Source organism: Neodiprion lecontei, chromosome 4, assembly GCF_021901455.1.
Source record: "Neodiprion lecontei isolate iyNeoLeco1 chromosome 4, iyNeoLeco1.1, whole genome shotgun sequence".
NCBI lineage: Eukaryota > Metazoa > Arthropoda > Insecta > Hymenoptera > Diprionidae > Neodiprion > Neodiprion lecontei.
Window position 1 is genome coordinate 16,639,603 of NC_060263.1, and position 19,775 is coordinate 16,659,377.

Genomic DNA, 19,775 nt, shown 5'->3' on the forward strand with positions numbered 1-19,775 from the left:
TTGAAATGTGGGAAAAATTGAATTAAATCTGAATTTAAAAAATAAAAATTTATATTCTATTTGATTTTTCTCACTTTTGCGTTTCTGATTTAGAAGCTACAGGTGAAGCAAGTAATTGAAAAGTAAGAAAAAACGAATAAAACATAAATTTGTATTTTTTTAAATTCACATTTAATTCAATTTTTTTCCACTTTTTAATTACTTGTTTGGACTTAGCTTCTAAACCAATAGCTTGCCCACATTCATCAGGGCTCGAAATTTTGTTTTTTAACAAAGAATTTAGACGAAAAATTTGAAGACGATCGATTGGGACCATTCATGCGAAAATTGGGTTTTCGTGTTTTTGAGAGCAATAAAATTGGTCAAAAGAATCTAAAACTCGGCAAAAGATGTTTTCTTGTAGACTCTACACCATATTTAAAAAGAAAAAAGTACCCAATCGTGAGAGTTAGACGTAGGTTGGTTTGAGGTGGAATACCTCAAATATATGTGTAACATAACTTTGCAGGCATCCTTTTTAATCTGCATTTGTTAATTTCATTTATTGACTTTATAGCAATAATGCACGTATGTCAAAATTGTAAAAATACAGTTTGCGCTTCAAGATTATTCTGAATGTAAAGATTTTTTTTCACACCAAAGTCGATATACGTATTGTTCTATCATCTATTCTTGATACATATATTTTATTACTTATTTCGGGCTGACCAAATGATTAACATTGTATTACATACATATTTATATCTATTTGCGTTCATTGTTTAAAGCGAATTGATATATTATTCGTAAAGTCTGGAAAAGAACTAATTGAGAGACAATAAATGTTGATACTCTTCTGCGATCCATCATTTTGAAATCCTATAATTTCTATTTGTTTTATTCTTCTTCATTGACACAGGCTGCAATGACTGATCGAATTTGTATTATTATTCCTTCGTATCAAAATAAGCCAACATTTCTGTATCAATTGCTTGTAGAAGTGTCTCTTGAAAGTGTCATTATTTTCTGTTTATAGTATTTTTCTTATTATGTGACGAAGAGAAATAATGCTTAATAGTATTTTGACAAACTCGCAGCCTGTGATAATTCGTGACTGGATCTTTGTTTTACTCCTGCTTTTTATTGTTATTCCAATGCGAGTTTTGAACGAACTACGATATTGGTATGTTAAATGGTACATTTGATTTTATTATGGTCATCTTTCTCTATTATAACTCACTTTGGGATGAATGAAGTCGCGATAACGCTCACTGGTTAGTTTCATAACATAGTTATTACTCGAAGCTACGTATTTCATAGCGACTAAATAATATGATATATAACACAATATAAACGGTATGTGTAATGATTAAAAGCTAAAACAGTCTCCACTCTAAGTGCTGAGTGCTGTGATTTGAGTAGCAAAGTCTTTTTCTTCTGTTTTTATCTCCTTTTCAATCCAGTCAAATTGTCATGTGATGTGATTACAATCATCCAAGACCATACGCGTCAAACATATAAATATAAATATACGTATACGAATATATATATATATATATAGTATATAGAAAGTCTGTTACTAAAAAACCTCGATATGTAACCATCCCTAAGATTAAGTGAAACATAAGATTATGTTTAATAATATTGCCTCGGACCACATAGTCACCCTCGCTCACCGGCTCTTTCCTTCTTAGCTACATCATCAAATCTTGCACATCATTGTATAAATTAAATTTATCCATCTTCAAATTTTCTCATTTTAATCCTAAATGTTAAAAATACCTGTATATGCACGGTAATTATCTAAAATTGATTATAATGATGATAATGATATTAATGATAACAACCATAATCATAAGCTAATGAACCAAGTTATCTCTTCAACTCTACTTAAAACGTGATATGTAAAATCAAACAATAATTTGTATCTAAACGCAGCACTCGTCATTTTCCCTTCTCCTTCTATTTTCCATTCGTTTTATAGTCAGATTTCAATTTTGATACAAATAATGATATAATAGAACTATCTAACAATACAATATAGCTCTAGTACAAGTGCGCAACAGCCAACGAATTAGATAATCTTGCTTTTTCGTAGATATCAAATTCTTTTTTCAGAAATGTCCTTATCTTCAAAAGATCACAATCATTATCATGCAATTTGTTTACATGAAGCTATAAAAAAAAAATTCAAATAAAAATACCATTTCGTTATTATAATAGCGGCCTTTCCACTCTCCCCGAATCTTCATCCATTATAAAATAACAATTTGATATGAAACAACAATTCACTAACCACAATGGGACGTACGCATTTAAAAAAGTTACCGATTCAAATTCTAATTCATAAATGAACCGGCTACTTTTAAATTGCCATTCGTTTTTTTTTTTTTACTTTTTTAAATATTCGGCTAATATTTTAATAAACATACATCATTAATGTCTGTGTATACATAACAACTCTCAACAATCTACGACGACGGGAATTACGGGATAATAATCTCATTGACTCATCTCTACATGTTAGCATTCTTGATTGAATAAACGAAGAGGTGTTAAATTCTAGTATAACAAGTTAAAAGCAGCGTGCACGGTGTTATATTTTTCAAAATTGAATTTTCTATTATGCTTTATAGTTAGCAGCAATGTTTGGCGTAAGTCAAGTAGGTCAGGACATAATTTTCAACTTTGATGAATAATTTTTTCTGCCATTTGCTATAAATATATTGAATTCAACTCATTTCAATAGATTTGTAATACGTGAGAGTTCAAGCTCGTAGAATATTTTTACATTATACAATATTAAATTTAAGGGTTCTTTTTTTCATTACAACCTGTCGGTGACTATAAAGATTGGCGAGAGTACCTTTCTTTTTTTCACAATTGAATTTTTGTGCCATAGCTGAAACACTTACTCGCCTAACAACTTTTTTTGTGAATTTTCGCGGTTTCGTTTACAGCAGCACCAAGTCAGCGGTGAGTATTTGTCGACCTCGAACTATAATACATATATAAAGTACCGTTGATTGTTATTTGACGCTAAGAATGTGATTAAATGATGTAGATATTCGTACCTAGGAGCTTGTTTCTTTCTTGGAGACGACAAAACAGAAAAAAAACAAACTCACAAATCAAACGACAATTTAAGATTCACACACGCATACACGCACATACGAGCAAACATACTTTCTTCATTGGTAGACATATACAATTTGTTTAAAAAGTCGTCAATCAGGTACCGAACCCACATATTAATTCATTATGACTTAATTTTTTCTTCTTTTTTCTTTCACAAAAAGACAGTATGGGTTTGTGGTAGCTTGAAGGTAGCCATGCTACCGATGAACAATGCCGTCGCTGTCAGAAGTGCTGGCGCTATTAGCGGCGCACCAATCAAAGTCTGGTAAGTAGCTGTGCCTATCAAGCCCGATAATCGTATGCCTGCTGTCATGAAGCCAAAACCAGTACACCTTAGAACAACAAAGAATGTTTTGATATTTTTCTTCTGGATCTAACAATGAAATGAAGGAAGCGATTTGAGGGATGTAGCAAATATACAGTCTAGTAGCAGAGCTATCAAGACAATAATATGACGTCGCGAAATTTTGGAAGATCAAAAAAAGTTAATTCAGAGGAATTTAGTTGACACAGAACTCCCCTGACACAGAAAAAAAAGAAAGAAAAAGAAAAATTTCAGGTACAATAGCACAATGATTGATGAATTTGAAGAGATCGCATTATTGAATCATTTCGAAAACGAAAAAATTGCATCTTTAACCAATTGTAACGAAATAGGGTTCACTATGTTCGTGAATGAATTATCTATAAATTTGTAGAAATAGATTTTGGATAAAGGTGGAGTATTTTTTCATCAAGGTATTGGTTTACTGTTCTTCACTCGTTATGATTTCAATAATCACGTGTTTTTGATCAACTGAAATGCCAAATAGAAAAAATATGACAAGCTGTTGGTTTGGAGAGCATTCATTTTGTTTGTAATCAGCGCTGGATAATTAACATCGGTCAAATTTTCAGGTTTCAAAATTTTTCTGTGTCAAGGTAATATTGTTTCAACATAATTCAATTTGATTAACTTCAGTTGCGCACTTTCAAACCTTCGTTAGGTCGTACTGTTGGCTTGACAGCTCTTGGACTGGACTGCAAATGTTTGATAAATAGTTCTAATGAGCAACAACTCACCTCAGGTGCGTAGGGAAGCTCTCGACCGTAGCCATGGTCAGTGAGGTCCAGGCGACTGCGAAAACCACAATAAATCCTCCCTCGAAGCCAAGAATTGCCAAACTGTTTGTGCCCACGAGCATGAGAGAGAGTGCAGCCATAGACGACAGGAACAATGATATGCCTGTGAAACGGAAATGTTTGTTGACAAAAGGTTACTATGAGTAGGAAAGAAGACGAAATGCGTGGAAGAGATGAAAGAAATCCCACCAATCATCTTCGGCCGTTGGACAACAGTCAGCGCAAACCCAGCCAGAGCTGCCGCAGGGACGAAGGCCAGCTGCGCCACGAGATGGCCGTGCAGTGCCTCCTCAATGTATATGTTGTAGTCTAAGTCGAGGCTTGGGCACGGACCGCTAAGGCTTAGCTCCGTATTATTCTCCAATTTACATCTAATAAAGACCTGCGCTGACAGATCTGTGTCCACGAATCTAAGTTGCAGACATGGTAAAAAAAAAGATAAGGCTTGAACATGGCATTATAAAAGAAATTCTTAATCGTAGAATTACAAAGTCCGAAAAAGAAGTCGATTCTTCGACCAACTCTATACTCACTTTGAGTCTACGATTGTACTGTCGGTGAAGTGTGTTTTGCTAGATTTAATGCTGCTAAATTCGACATTCTGAAACGTACAGTTGTCAAAATCGACGTGGCTGAATATCATCTTTGTAAATCTGAAAATTTAATCGTATCGGATGTTGGTAAAATGTTTGTGAAATGTTTGTGGAATTTTTTTTTAGGAGCAACATGATAAAATTCAGTGATGAGGATGGTACAAATATTTGAAGAATGGAAATAAAATTTCAACCACTCACTTGCAGTTGATAAATTTAGAGTTTTTGTATTGAAGATTTTCCAGAGACCCATTAAAAACTCGTCCATTGTGAGTCTTGTCGGCATAATGTATTGTCTGAGCTTCGTATTCTGTTGCCCTAAGAAGTTTCAAATATTCAGGACACCATGCCATCAGACCGTAGAGGCTGTTGTAAAAGACAAGGTAAAATATTAATGAAAAATCAATGGATGAATTTCTACGTGCGAAGGAAAGATGTTTCCCACAGTTTTATAAAAATAGGAGAGAAAAAAAAGAAGAGCTCCCTACCCAAATGCGGCAGCTACCCAAATGATGAGTAGAACGATTGTGATGCGTAGATGAGGAGGCGAGAACAGCTGCAGAAAAGAGTTCCAAAACTGTAATGAAAATAGAAACAAAAAAAAAAAAAACAAATTTAGCAATCGTTATTACTTGATTCGTTTATCTTATCAATCATTTAGAACAAACTCTCTTCGCTATCTGTTTTTAAGCAAAGACAGCACATACTTTTTTTCATAATTTAACACAAGTTAGTTATCGAAAACTAGTCATACGCTAACCATATTGAAAACCGGTTAATACGCATCGTGTAAGTATGTGGGAGTTGCAAAATAATTAAATATGCATCTTGACGGTAGAGTGTGATATAGAAAGCAACCAGAAAACAAAGTGAAAAAATGTGCCATGTACCAACCATTTCAATGGAGTATAAAATATCGGCTAAAACGCTGGCATGTGTTGCTGGTGAAGATGGAGCCAATCCTCTGGGCCGCTTGCTCGGCAATTCCAATTCCGAGAGCTGATACTGAGCGCCAGTTCCGCCTTTGCGAGCGCTATTCTTCTTGTATATTCTCTGCAAAGAGACAGGATGTGTGAGTAGAAAGTATAGGCAAATTCTGAGGCTGCGAACAGGAGCAAAAGGAAGATCACTGCTCACCTGGTACACCATCATTGCCTCGACGTCTCTTCCTGCTTCGACAAGGTAGCGTGGACTTTCAGGTAAAAATACAAGCCCGATTGTTGCACTAAGTGCAGGAAGGCAACAAAGCAGAAGAAATCTGTGCCAGGCACTAAAGTGCTCTTTGTTCTCAAGAACAACCATTTCCCCTGTTGTCGGCACAACAGCCCAGGCCAAAAGCGCCGCATAAACGCCGCCCAGAGCTCCAGCGCCGACTAGAGCACCAGTCCAACAGCCTCTGCTGGACCTAGGGCAGCATTCTGCGAGGTATGCGAATGACAAAGGAAGCGCTCCACCAACACTGTTTAATTACACAATGTTATCGATAATTGAAGCATTGCAATGGGTTTGTTTATACCTATTCTCTTTTCTTGAATAACCCTTCAACTCACCCGATTGCGGAGCAGAATCTAGCGGTCATGAAAGTGCCGTATGTCGGCATGAAGGTAGCCACACCGCTGAACAGAGCGTGCACAGCCATTGCGGAAAGCAAAGCTCTCCGTCTTCCCAACCTGTCGCCTAGTCCGCCCCAGCATAATCCTCCGAGGGCTAGACCGACCAAAGTTATATTGCCTGAAATCCGTCGGTGAGGTAAGATTTAAGAGAGGAAGGACATCGATAAGTTGAACACAAATGATAAGGGCTTTTGGTGGAGATTGAAACAAGGTAAAGTAAAAAGTTTAAATATATTGTTACCTAGCCATCCTTTTTCATTGTCTTCTATACACAGCTCGACTTCGGCACTGGGCAGGATGTAAGGTACTACGAAAAACTCTACGGTGTCTGCGGCGAGACTCAAACCAGCGCAGAGTGCGACTAATGCTTGAAAGGAACCGACACCAGCCTGAAAACACATTCGAATATTAAATCATACGTTTTTAATGGAGAACTCTTGTTGAACATGAACCGCAGTTTAATCAACAACTAATTTTTTATTATTTCAAGTAGTTTGGAAGCAGAATTCCTGAATTTTAAAATTAATTCTTCTTAATACAGACGAAGAACATTAACGGACTAGCCTTGACTGAAAAATTGCAAAGAATCGATCGACTTCGTGCGGTTATTTGCCAGGAGGATAAAATTAACCGCAGATGAAGAAATTGGCCGCGAGGGGTTGGCAGGTTGGCAACACAGCTTCAACCCCCCAGACAAAACAAAACATAACCTGACGTCCATCTCAACGGAGCTGAGGAATGAACGAGTGAACGAACAAATGCGAGATGCCCCGGGGGGCAGAATATTTACGGTCGCGTCTTCCGGGAAGTCGGGAAATTCGCGAGACCGGCACTTGAGTGAAGTCATCGAGTTTTCGAGGCCCGGCGGCACGTCCATCGTCGAACAAGACTGTTAGGTCAGGAATTTTATAATAAAAAGAAACCAGCACAAAACCCGTCCGCGCATCTTGCCGCTGGCTGCTATTGTACTCAAGACTGGCCGCACCGACTCGAGGCAGACCATTCAGCGCATATCTGGCAGCTCAAACAGTGAGGCGGCTGCAGGGGTCGACGATCCCCGCGATCTTCGCGGGGTTCGAGCAGTCTAATTACACCTAGAAACCGGAGTTTCTTAACCTGTGCCGTTACGCGGGGTCAAAATCCGACCCCGCGACGCCTGGTTAGCGATTTTCGTCGACCGGGATCTTCATTCATCGATCGCAATTGTTATTTCCAGTCTGTTTCTCCTACGGTGCACTCGTTCTTCGGAGTTTTTAAATTTTCATCGAATAAAACGCGCTGAGATTATTTAAACTTTTGAATAATCAAACGCGCGCATAATTCGGTCGGCAACTGATGGTGCACTCATGAGTTACTGGAAATCGGCATTCAGGCGCTGCACCGACAAATACAAATTATCTGTTGAATAATATTATTCTTGGATATGAAGGTCGTGAACGTCAAAACACTTTTTTTGTATTAACGTTTCAGCCCGGATGGGGGCCCTCCTCAGAACAATTTGTTTAGAACATCTGTCACGAACAGAAATTATAAAATAATGTACAACTCAGTTGTAACAAACTTAAATGTGAAAGGTTTAGGTAATAAGCAGGGATGTTTGTGCTAATATAAATGAGAGGAATTACCTGATGATGAACTGACACTTTCAAATAACGAAGAAAAGGAACCAACTAGTATGTAGTGAATGCGTGTTAGAATAACCGAGTAAAACACAAAAGTTCATTTTTTAAAAAACACTACGACAGCGATACGAAACTCCCAAGCATTCATCCTGGTTGTTAATTGAATAAAAATGCGTTCTTGTGTAGTCTACAAAATTCCCTGCAACCAATGCAACATGTCCTACATAGGTCAAACAAGTAGGCAACTACACACCAGGATAACTGAACATAAACGCAATATCCATGAACATGAGGATAATTATACTGCACTGACTAGGCATGCCATCGATTTCGACCATTCATTCAATTATTCTCAAGCCAGCATTATAGACGTTGAACCATTGTATTACAATAGGTTATTGTTAGAAATTTGCAATATTGTTGCACATCCCAATTCTGTCAATCGAAGACAAGATATTGAACATCTGAGTACTATTTACACCTCTGTGATACACCCATCGTAACTATCTATTACCGACTGAGCTTGCTCTCGATTTTACCTTCTTAACATTTTCTGATTTCTATTTAACCCGTTGACTCTGTGCTTGCTCTGATAATGACTGATATCGGTCTCCCCCCACTACACACTGGACGTTCCACACGTTCAAAAGTGCTCCAGACTCAAAACCTAAAACGGTCGTTGTGTGTTTTTATTCAATTAACAACCAGGATGAATGCTTGGGAGTTTCGTATCGCTGTCGTAGTGTTTTTTAAAAAATGAACTTTTGTGTTTTACTCGGTTATTCTAACACGCATTCACTACATACTAGTTGGTTCCTTTTCTTCGTTATTTGAAAGTGTCAGTTCATCATCAGGTAATTCCTCTCATTTATATTAGCACAAACATCCCTGCTTATTACCTAAACCTTTCACATTTAATTTTGTTATAACTTAGTTGTACATTATTTTATAATTTCTGTTCGTGACAGATGTTCTAAATAAATTGTTCTGAGGAGGGCCCCCATCCGGGCTGAAACGTTAACACAAAAAAAGTGTTTTGACGTTCACGATCTTCATATCCAAGAATAATATTATTCAACAATTCACCAAGGTCAAGAAAAATCGTCTTCAACAAATTATCTGTACTTGATTTCTTTGTTCTATTAATTATTTCTCATTTGCCGCTCCTCTATTTAGTATTTATAGATTCTGTGAATAAAAATAGAATTAAAAAGTTATTCCATCATTCTCGATGTCACACGCTTTATAAACAAAACAATGAACTGTACGTAGAATCAGAGATTTCGAACGATTATAGGTATGAAATTGTCGGCATTAGTTTCCAAATGTGTTATAAAAATTACATGAGTAAATCCATTGTCAGTTCACGGCAGACGGCTGAGCTGTATATTAATGAGCGACATCGATTCCGTTTCAGGCTTGCACCAGGATTTCACAGCTGAGCGTTACGACTGTTACGAACGCGCTAAAATAATCACCGTCTAGTTCAACGGATCGTACATAGACATATCAGAGGTGCAAAGTGCTAGCTCGAAATGCGATAGGAAGAAGCGCCATGCCATTTCAAAATAGTGCGTTAGGAAAAGATGCTATCTCCAATTACGACTGGGAAAGTTAAATTCAAAGGATATTAAAAAATGCTTAATTGTATCGAAAAGGGGTGAACCCCGTTTGGACACCAGCCGATCAGGTATCACCTAGTTATCTCACACCAACAATAACGGAAAGCCGTATCGGACACCAGCCCTTTTAGACACAGTCCGATTGAAGTCCGAGAAATATTGAACACATCTTGATTGGATACCAGCCCCTTTGGACACCAGCGGTATCGTAGACGCGGCCCCATTGGGCCCCAAAGATTCAATAAATATATAAATGATTAAAACCAAAATTATTTAAAAATGGCACATCAGTATTACTTTTCCACGTCTGACAATTTTGGTTTTGTTGGAGAATTTATAAATTCATTCAATCTTTGGGGTCTGATGGGGATGTGTCCGCAACAACGCTCGTATCCAATCGGGCTGTGTCCAATTATTCTCTGTGTCCAATCGGGCTGCGTCCAATAAATCTCGGTGTCCAATTGGGCCGTGTCCAAAAGGGCTGGTGTCCGATACGACTTTCGATTATTTTTGGTGTCCAATAACGCCAGGGTCCGATTGGGTGGTGTTTGAACGAGATTTTCCCTCTAAAAAACGCGAATCATGCATTTCTGCACCTTGGATCGATAAAAGACCGTGAAACTGGAAAGCATTCGAATTGAGAATTTGAAACAGCGTATTCAAGCGTCTGATACATCGATAGAATCATGTGTATCTGGTACACTCGACGCGTAAATGTTTCTCAGGGATTTTTTTTATGAAACTTACCGCACAACGCCAGCAAACAGGCAACTGAGTCGATATTTTCAACATGTAGGAATACGAAACGTAGCTTCGGTTGCCTATCAGCCGGTGTTGAGCGACAAGTTTCAAAGAAACCACCAGGTACATGCAATTGGCTCGTTTCCGATTATAATTACTGGCTCGAGTTCTAAAATAGCCGTGTGATCACTTTAGTTTTCATTCATATAATATTCCCACTCGTCGACGACTGACGCACGTTGTTACGCGCGAATCTAATCGCGCGTATGATATAACGATCACGTACCTGCTTGATAGCGTCCTCGTGAAATTGTGCGAGGAGGGTCGCGTCGGCGGTGGAATCGATCAGGTCGTGTTCAGCGGGGTCGGCCGATGCAGGAGTTACGCCTGCGGCAGCGGCGACGGCGGCACTGCCTGGACCCTGGGAAGACATCTCTTCGGTGTACAATAATCCGGCTCTAATTGTAACGGAGCGGTGACCGCCGGTCGCAGGATGATGATGAGCCGACGGTGCGGATCCTACCGAACCCACTGACCCCTGGACAGATCCCACAACGGATCCCGTACTTCCGCCGCTCCCCGCAAGCCACAGTAAGCTCTCCTCCTCGGACGAGGGCATCACTGCCACAAACCATCTGCGTAATATACGTGCATCGTAGCTATCACCTAGTTGTAATAACCCTCCGGCAACTATACAGATTATATCGTTGCTGTGAGATGGGTCTGCGGAATTGATCTACACGTGTGTGCGGCTGCATGCAGGCTGATATTGTTACACGGTATACGTATAACGACGATTCAATCGTTATGAGATGCGCCGATATTACATATGATGAATCTGTTAATGTTTCGGTCGCTGTGCAATACTCCTGACTATTATCAATTCTTTACTATCATCAAAAAATATATTTACGGGTGAAGGATTCGCGTGAAATTTAGATAACGGCAAATTCGTACGCAGAATGTACCCTCAGTTGCCGAAATGCAGGCGGATTTCGTTTAAAATGTAACCTGAAATGCATAAATGTAAGGGCACTTACGCTAACAAATTTTAAAAATTCCTCATCGGAAATTTCCACAAAATAATCCTTCTACGAGAAGGCAGGGAATGATCGCGTCTTAATCTCCGGTTTGAAGAGAGTTTATCTCAGTTCGTAAGACCGATCTAATTATAATTCCCAGCTAATTAACGAATTGAGAATGTCGAATAATTAATGGCTCTAATACGCCAGCCCGTCAGTTGATAGTCAATTTGTGTGTAGGTACATTCTTGCACGAATTGCGCACCCGTTTATTATAATATTACAACATGTCGATCCGCATCGGGGCGACGACAGGTGTGTATAAACGGCAATTACACCGTGCGACGATTGTGCACTCGAATAAGTGTGTCATTACGCGATGAAATAATTAGCGCGTATTATTAGCACGTCATGTATCGTTTACTGCAGGTATAATTTATGATACACGGTGTCTAAAATCAACGCCGCGTTATCACCGAGTTTACTTCTTGCGAAATAACGGTCACTATGTATATACATAGGTGTATGTACACCGATATATTAAAGTGTGCGGTGCGTGAACTACGCATTATAATAATATATAGAATAAGGTCAAATCGCGTACTGCAACGTGATTCAGACCGAGTATAACTAGTGCAGTTCAGTTGCATGCTGGCTGAAAGACGAGTAGATTGATAGGAAATTGAGACAGAAAAGAGAGAATACGAAAAAACAATAAATAAGACTAAAAGCAAAACGAAATTAGCAAGTGGGCATATTTGTGTATTCCAATGAAAAGTTTGCGTATTAATTCTTGATTTTCGTATTCTTACCTGGTTTAAAGAACTTTGCACAAATGCTATCAACGAATATCTTAATCAGGAACCAACGATAATCCTCTGCAAGCTGATCGCAGCGAATTTTCGACACGAAAGCGTTCTTTTGTAATTATTATGTATGCGTGTATACTGCTTGCAGCGCGAGATGTGTTACAATTATGTAATGGTTGATACAAATTTTAAGAAAGTAATTAATAACGAAATGTTAATATCAGTTTTGCGGATTTGCAGATGCAGCGACGAGCCGAAGCGTGTTTATCTTTCTGTTTGCTTTGCATAATAATATAATCGCTAGATTCCGATCACGTAACACGCGTTGTATTCTTTATTATCGATTATGTTCATCGCTATACGTATACACGCGCAACATTTCACTCTATCTCAGTGTACAAAATTATTATAATATTGAACGCGAAATACATACGTTGTACTTCATATACATAGATACGTGAATATATGTATACATATACGTATGTATATATATTCGCTTGTTGTAAAGTATGTCGCGTTTTTAAGCGTTGTATTAAAAACTATGCCTCGAGTTTGAAAAATACAGGATATGTATGAACTGGCGTATTTTCTCGTTTCCAAAATTATTCAAAACTCGATACTTGAGCTTTTTTGAGGCTGTTTATGCCACTCTCCAATTTTCACGTTTCTATATGGTTGACGAGTTTTATCAATAGGCTTGCTGCAGGTGACAATAATAATCACACAGACGTTGATAACAATAATACGTTAAGTTCGAAACAAACGTATTGTAAAACGCTGCGATATAATAAAATGTGCCGGAAACAACGATGATTAGAGATTTATGCCGATATATTATATACACTGAACGTTACAGAGTTCACTGAAACTGAACTTGAACTTCCTGCTAATCACAGGTCGTGTCAGAATTATATAGTTCCTACTCTTACAATTGCGCCACTTACTGTAAAACAAAAAAAAAATCAAATTAATCAATCGATCTTTTGTGTACTCACTATGGCGAATTATGAATATGAATTATACGTGATACGCAGCACCCAAGTAGCACTGTGTGTTTTGTCATGGATTATATTTTTGGACCTTTTCTCCTTCGACGATGAGTGATGCGATACGATATGTATATATATTTACTGTTAAAGTCGATATGTTTTAAGTGATTTTTGAGAGCCCAACTGTGATCACTACTCGACGAAATACGATGTCAAAGAAATCGCGGTGTCCGGGTGGCATTTTAACGAATTTAGAATATTTTCGTTTGGTTTTGGCGAGCCGATTTTTAGATTATCATATTTTTGCAAATTGATAAAATGAAAGAAAACTTGTCCTGTATTATTATTATTATTATTTCTAGTTTTTTTTTTTTGGCAAGGGTACTGGCAATGGTAGGTAACACTCGCGTATTATCGATCTGAAACCCTCGTCAGCTATACTGAACAGGAAGAAAACATTTGTTCCTTCGTCGACGATGTTTGGACGAGGAATGATGTTCGACGCTCTCCTGCACCGTTCGGCGCTCGCGTCACAGTCCCGCTACCGCTTGAAAATCGATAATTTAGTTATCAGGCTCTGACATACTGCACATGTACGGCATTTGTGCGAGACAAGAATCTCGCCTGGACGAAGGCGCTTCAATTAGAACCGCGAGCGAAGAGACGAGGAATTCCGAATTTTTCCTCGTCGAAAAATCTAGCACGCTCGTTTAAATTCTCCCTCTGCGCACCTCGCTTCCCGCGTAAAATTTCGAATTTCGAATGCTGCTGAGAAATAAGTTTCCTGAGTTAAAAACTCGCCTACAGGGCAAAGTCGCGGTGATAATATCGCCTACGCGGTTCGAGGGGAGAAAAAACGTCGGGAGCGAGTCATGTTTGCTAATTGATGAGGACGGATACCGTAATTGCAGTAGGTAGCGGGGACCGGCCGAGAGATAAAGAATTGCGCAGTCAAGATGCTCGCTGCACACGCATCGTGCAGTGATCGTGTCGCTCCGTATTATCAAAACCGCGATTCCATACCTGCCGCATGAATTTTTCGCCCTCTTTACCCCGCGCCCAGCAGACTTCAAACCTGCGTATCTATTTACGGATGAATCGGTACGGTCACGTTGCAGCTGCATAATCAGTTCCTCGGAAAAGATAAATCGAAATTTATTTACACAGTATACATGTACGTTGAGTGAGTGCTATCGGGGCTGCGGAGACAAGTTGATAAGATCTGTGAAATACCTGTAGTATACATTATACTTATACTGGTAATTTATATAACGTTTATTTTCATTCAATTTCTCGAATTTATTTGAAAATACCTTACTAATCCAGCATTTCATCCACTTTTTCTTTGGCCCTTTGTTTTTGCTCTATATATATCCAGAACGAAAAGAAACGCGATCAGTGTTGAATAGCAGCCTTGAAGCTTTCCTTCCTCCAGAAGGTGAAGGTTTTGTTTTACTTTTTATCAGTGTCTAGTCATTTTTACGAGGACGCATTAGTGCGCCACTAGTTTCGGTCGTTGCTCTCTTGATCGTCGTCGTCGTCGTGGTCACGTTTGCAGAGATAAGGGAACGCACTTTTCACACTGGATTCTCACCGCTCCTATTTTGCCCGAATCTCAAGGCGAATGGAAGATTTGAAGACACTTTAGACGGCTGAAAAACGTGAAACTTAGCGCCAACTGATCTCAGTAAACTGACGTGAAATTTGCCCGCTTCTCTGAAGCTTGTTTCCGAAATTCAGAGCCGAAGGTCTCTACGAGTAGATTAGATAATAACTAGTTGGTGTAATCACTCATTTTTTCAGAGACGCGATAAGAGAGAATAAAAGGGGAAGAAAGACGCTCTTGGCCAAAAAATACATGCCCGTAAGCCTCGGTGGCGCTCGTTACTCAGCCGTTGGTAAACAAAGCCGATCGTAAAACTCCGGGGGTCTATGACTACACGCGGCGGCGATCCGTCGGGAGCAGATACTCGGCTAACAATGAGCGTTTGCAAAGGCTGCCACGCGATGACTGAGCACGTGTGGGACTGGGGACAATTGATATACATATATGTAGTCCGAAGTCTGTCCTACGTCGCGCGTTGTTACATCGCCACCCGGTAATAGAGGGCAAATTTGTTTAAGTTGATTGCTGCGCGGTTCACTGTACAGACAATGAGAAAATTTAAATATACACGTCCATTATTATCCGTATCTTAATTATTATTACTTTTTTTCATCTTTTATATTTGTCTTACAACAAAATTGAGTGTATCGTTCGTGATGTTATCTTTCGCACTTTGATGAACAAGTTTTTCGTAGAACACATAAGGTATACCGCAATGCATCGTGCATATCAGTTCGCTGTTTCACTGTTATTTGTAATGTAATATTTTCTGGTTTTATTTATTCTTGTTGTTGTACACCTTCGGATGCACCAACAATGCTTATGTTTTCAAGAACAATAAAACGGCGACGCCCCTGTTTTTTCCCTCTTCCTCTCTAACTCGAAGGAATTAAAATTTAGAAATTAATTACCTAAATTAAAGTATTACACAAAGTCGGATCTGCACTAGTCAGAATCGCTATCGGCCTTCTCTTGTTCCGCCGCCTCCATTTCTTCCACCTTCATTCTCGCCACCAACTCTTTGGCTGGATTGAACATGCCGTTTGTTTGTACGTTGCAAATGAAACACCTCGTACTCTTTTTGTACTGTTCGAGGGCGCATTTTTCGCAGAAGTAATGTTTGCACCTGAAAAAGTGATTGAAACGTCATTTAGAAATTGCTCTTGCATTAAGAAACACTTGGGGATAATTTTCTCCGTTGTTAAATTGGATCTGACTATTTTTGTTTATAAATCAAATTTTACAAACTTTGTGACAATGGGATCGGTGAATCTGTTCCTGCATATGAAGCATTTGAATGGCAGATCGTCAACGTCGCTGTCTATTTCATATTTCTTGTCATCCTCGTCACCGCTGTTGTCATATTCGCCACTGGCTGCCTCTCGCTCTAACTGCCAGCCTAATTTGTAGTCGGATCTGTCATGGAGAAACTTGCAGCTGTCTGGGAATAGAAGAGATTACCTTAGAGGCGACATTTTACTGCAATTCATATGATTGAGCAGCCCTTTTAATGCAGTCTGGTAAACAGTAAAAGTTTCGTCGAAACTGGATAGAGTGAAAAATCTGTTTCTTTTCTCACCTCCAAATCCGCAAAAACCCGTTTCCTTGTAATCTTTACAGATATCTGGCTGATAATCCCATCTTACAGTGGCTCGGAGATTTGCTGGTGCTCTGATGGGTCCTTTGCGCACCATTCCACTGGACGCGTTGCCTGCTGCAGTGTCCTTTTTTTTGTAATACTGAGCATAATTGTTCATGCCACGGTATACTTTGTCGTCTTCTTTGCCCTCCAACTCCTGTAATAGAAAAATAGATGAAAAAGTGACCAATAAAGGATTCTTGAAGATTTCAAGGACAATTAGAATACCTTTACGGTTATATATTTCGCTGGTATAAGCAAAGAAATTTGAATGGCACCCTTAGATCACAAAGCAACACACCAAAAATTTTGCCAGATTTCAGACTATAACAAACAAAATTGCTTTCAGTTACAATACCTCATTGATTTTCTGAGCCCTTTCAAACAGAGCTTGGGCATCTCTGTCGATTTCTGTCTCTGTTTCCAGAATGGCCGTTGCTCCTTGATCGCTAGGCCCTGCGGGCATCACATTCCGCTTACTTTTATAAGAGACAGTGACGCTGTCATCTTCGGCTTCCTCGTCATTTTCACCTATTACAGGTCGTTGCCTCTTGATACTTGTCTGCAGAAATTGAAACAGTGATTGGTTGTTGGAGTTTTAAACTTATCTTACTGTTAGCACAGTTGATAATCGTGGGGAAGATGACTGAAACAAAATAACAGGGGGAAAAAATATGTATAGTTTCTTACACTTTGTCTCATAGGATTTTGAACGTCGGTCTTTTTTTCCTTTTTGACAACCGTGACTGCTTCTTCTTCGCTATCGTCTGCAAGTGATACGGTGGTTTATTTCAATAACAACATATTGAGAGTTAACCTATGACGCGTGGTCTGATACGAAAATCTCGTTTCAATCCGGCGGATCCTCAAAAATCATTTCTGATTAGAAAGCACAATTTTAATTAGAGTCGTCTCACCATTTTCTCCCACAATTTCTTTCCGTTTTCTTGCTGCGTTGTTGCGGATTTTTCGCTTCTTGAACAAAAACGTGCAATTTGGCTTTTCTGACGCTTCGTTTTCTGCCATGTTTATTTTTAACGATGAAAGCAAGGCGAGGCGCGTCTGTCGCGTTAACGCCAACACGATCCGCAAAGAGCTCTTCGTATACGACGCTGGGTAAAATCGTAAGCGTAGCGTAAAAAGAATTCTTTTTATACGGTCGTCGATAAAGTGAGATTCTGATAGTTCGGTCCCGGCGTTCCATGGTACATTTCCGTCATTCCTACTTTTACGGGAACGATCGGCGGTTGTTTTCAGACGCTTCCCAGCAAGGAGATGGAGGTATAACGAATTCCGCTATATTTCCTAATAAATTCTTCGCAATTATATCGAAAAGGTAAGTTAATAATAATAAGTACAATTCAGCTGAACATTTTCTTTGAAATAAATAATCGCAGTTACCGCGATAATTGTAAATTATGAGTATAAATTGGTTTCCGTTACTAACGGTCCATCGCAGTTCCAGTAACAAAAGATTATTTACAATTATAATTTCCATGCGAATCTCGGCCTGCATTAAATTGGTATTTCTAGTGTTTGAGTAAATCTGAATCGCATCATGCACACTTTCAAACGAAGTGGTAAAGACTTCGCCAAATATCTTCAATCAACGGCGAGTATTTCATTGTCGATATTCAGCCGTTTTACTCACGTGACGCCATGTGAAACAATCGACAACCGATTGTTCTGCCATCTTAACGAACGTTCGTTGTTATTTGAGAAATTTGAGTTCTTGAAGATCAACAGATTAAGTTCAGGAGCCACGTACAAATTGTTAATTTGTTGCTTTTGTGATGAAATAACGTGTCAAATACACACGAAAGAATCATTCAATCAGATGTGGAAGGCTTTGAATCAAGAAAAGTGTACAAGAGAGTACCTCAAGGGGGTGCTCTAAGCCTCTTGCTGTACACCCTGTATGTATCAAACATAAGCAATAATCTGCCAAAAAATGTTATTGCCTCACAATTTGCTGACGACGTCGCCTTGATCTCCTACGACGAACCTCTATCACTGTGCAAAGATAACCTTGAAATCGCGGCAAAACAAGTAAACCAAAACTTGCATGAGCTAGGTCTAACCCTATCTCCTGAAAAGACAAAACTTCTACATTAAGTAGATAAGATACGACACTTCTAACCCAAAACATGACGTAACCAGTTGACGTAACCACGGCGGCCATTTTGATTTTTTGATGGCGGCCATTTTGATGGCGGCCATTTTGATTTTTGCTTAGCCGGAAGTAGATAGGATATGACAGTTCTAAATCAAAACAAACATTACGTAACCAGGTGACGTAACCATGTGACGTAACCGGTTGACGTGACCATGGCGGCCATTTTGATTTTTTGATGGCGGCCATTTTGATTTTTGCTTAGTCAGACGAGCGGCCATTTTGATGGTGGCTGTTTTGATTTTTGCTTAGCCGGATGAGCAGCCATTTTGATTTTTCATCGTCCGACAGTTTGATAATGTGATTTTCGCTATGACGTCACCAGTATAATCGACCGATTTTACCGTCTGACGGCGGCCATTTTGATTTTTGCTAAGTCGGATGAGCAGCCATTTCGATTTTTATCGTCAGACAGTTTGATAATGTGTTTTATTTCTTGGCAGGATGAACAGTCATTTTGATTTTTCACCGTTACCCCGTAAACTTTCGCGCTAATAGTTTGCCCCAGGGGCGAAAAATAATATTTTCCACGTACTTCGAATACATTCTTTTACGTTAATCGACCGGATGGTGACATCGCAATTAGATAGACAGCGAATGTTGATGACGATCCGTAAACTTTCACGCTAATAGTTTACCCCCCAGGGGGAAAATTTTACATTCGAAAAATATTAATAGAATTTATTGTAGTTATATATATATATATATATTTCGAATTACAGTTACACCTAATTTTAAGTAAAGCTGGGGATGTTCGCCACAATTATACATATAGGTCGGGAATGTTGATGGCGATTCTTAAACTTTCACGCTAATAGTTTTACTCCCCAGAGCGAAAAATAATATTTTTCACATACTTCGAATACACTTTTTTGTGTTAATTGACCGGATGGTGATGCCGCAATTAGATAGGCTGGGGATGTTGATGATGATTCGTAAACTTTCGCTTTCAAGAATTTATTAGGGGGGAGAGTGTGGTTAGTTGGTATATAAATCGCGAGCTCATTCAACACGTTATATTGTTCTCAAAGTTTTCCCATTGTGAACTTCAGTATCCATAGTACGTCAAATTTATAAAATCTACATCGAACGTGATGGATCTAAATA

At 38.9% G+C, this 19,775-nt stretch overlaps 2 protein-coding genes and 1 long non-coding RNA gene across 6 annotated transcripts; 1 reads left to right on the plus strand and 2 right to left on the minus strand.

Moving 5' to 3' along the window:
• Positions 1-667: 667 nt before the first annotated feature.
• On the minus strand, positions 668-15,060 carry LOC107226478 (synaptic vesicle glycoprotein 2B). 4 transcript variants are annotated; one of them, XM_015667319.2, is made up of 12 exons: positions 14,564-15,060; positions 10,717-11,065; positions 6,687-6,834; positions 6,383-6,563; positions 5,970-6,291; positions 5,727-5,885; positions 5,321-5,409; positions 5,034-5,198; positions 4,773-4,892; positions 4,429-4,649; positions 4,180-4,342; positions 668-3,449 (listed from the first exon to the last, which is right to left on the minus strand). In XM_015667319.2, the coding sequence occupies exons 2-12, from the start codon at positions 11,047-11,049 to the stop codon at positions 3,269-3,271; spliced, it is 2,082 nt and encodes a 693-aa protein (XP_015522805.1). In that variant the 5' UTR covers positions 11,050-11,065; positions 14,564-15,060; the 3' UTR covers positions 668-3,268. The 4 variants fall into 4 exon arrangements, with proteins under 4 accessions (XP_015522805.1, XP_015522792.1, XP_015522797.1 ...); XM_015667306.2 differs by lacking the exon at positions 14,564-15,060 and adding an exon at positions 13,257-14,095; XM_015667311.2 differs by lacking the exon at positions 14,564-15,060 and adding an exon at positions 12,265-13,204.
• Positions 14,379-15,720, plus strand: LOC124294258. Its single transcript, XR_006904208.1, has 2 exons — positions 14,379-14,509; positions 15,054-15,720. It is a non-coding gene; the product is annotated as an uncharacterized LOC124294258 (long non-coding RNA).
• Positions 15,605-17,564, minus strand: LOC107226451 (E3 ubiquitin-protein ligase RNF113A). The gene is made up of 6 exons (XM_015667271.2): positions 17,413-17,564; positions 17,186-17,262; positions 16,854-17,057; positions 16,436-16,652; positions 16,105-16,297; positions 15,605-15,982 (listed from the first exon to the last, which is right to left on the minus strand). The coding sequence occupies exons 1-6, from the start codon at positions 17,519-17,521 to the stop codon at positions 15,802-15,804; spliced, it is 981 nt and encodes a 326-aa protein (XP_015522757.1). The 5' UTR covers positions 17,522-17,564; the 3' UTR covers positions 15,605-15,801.
• Positions 17,565-19,775: the final 2,211 nt, after the last annotated feature.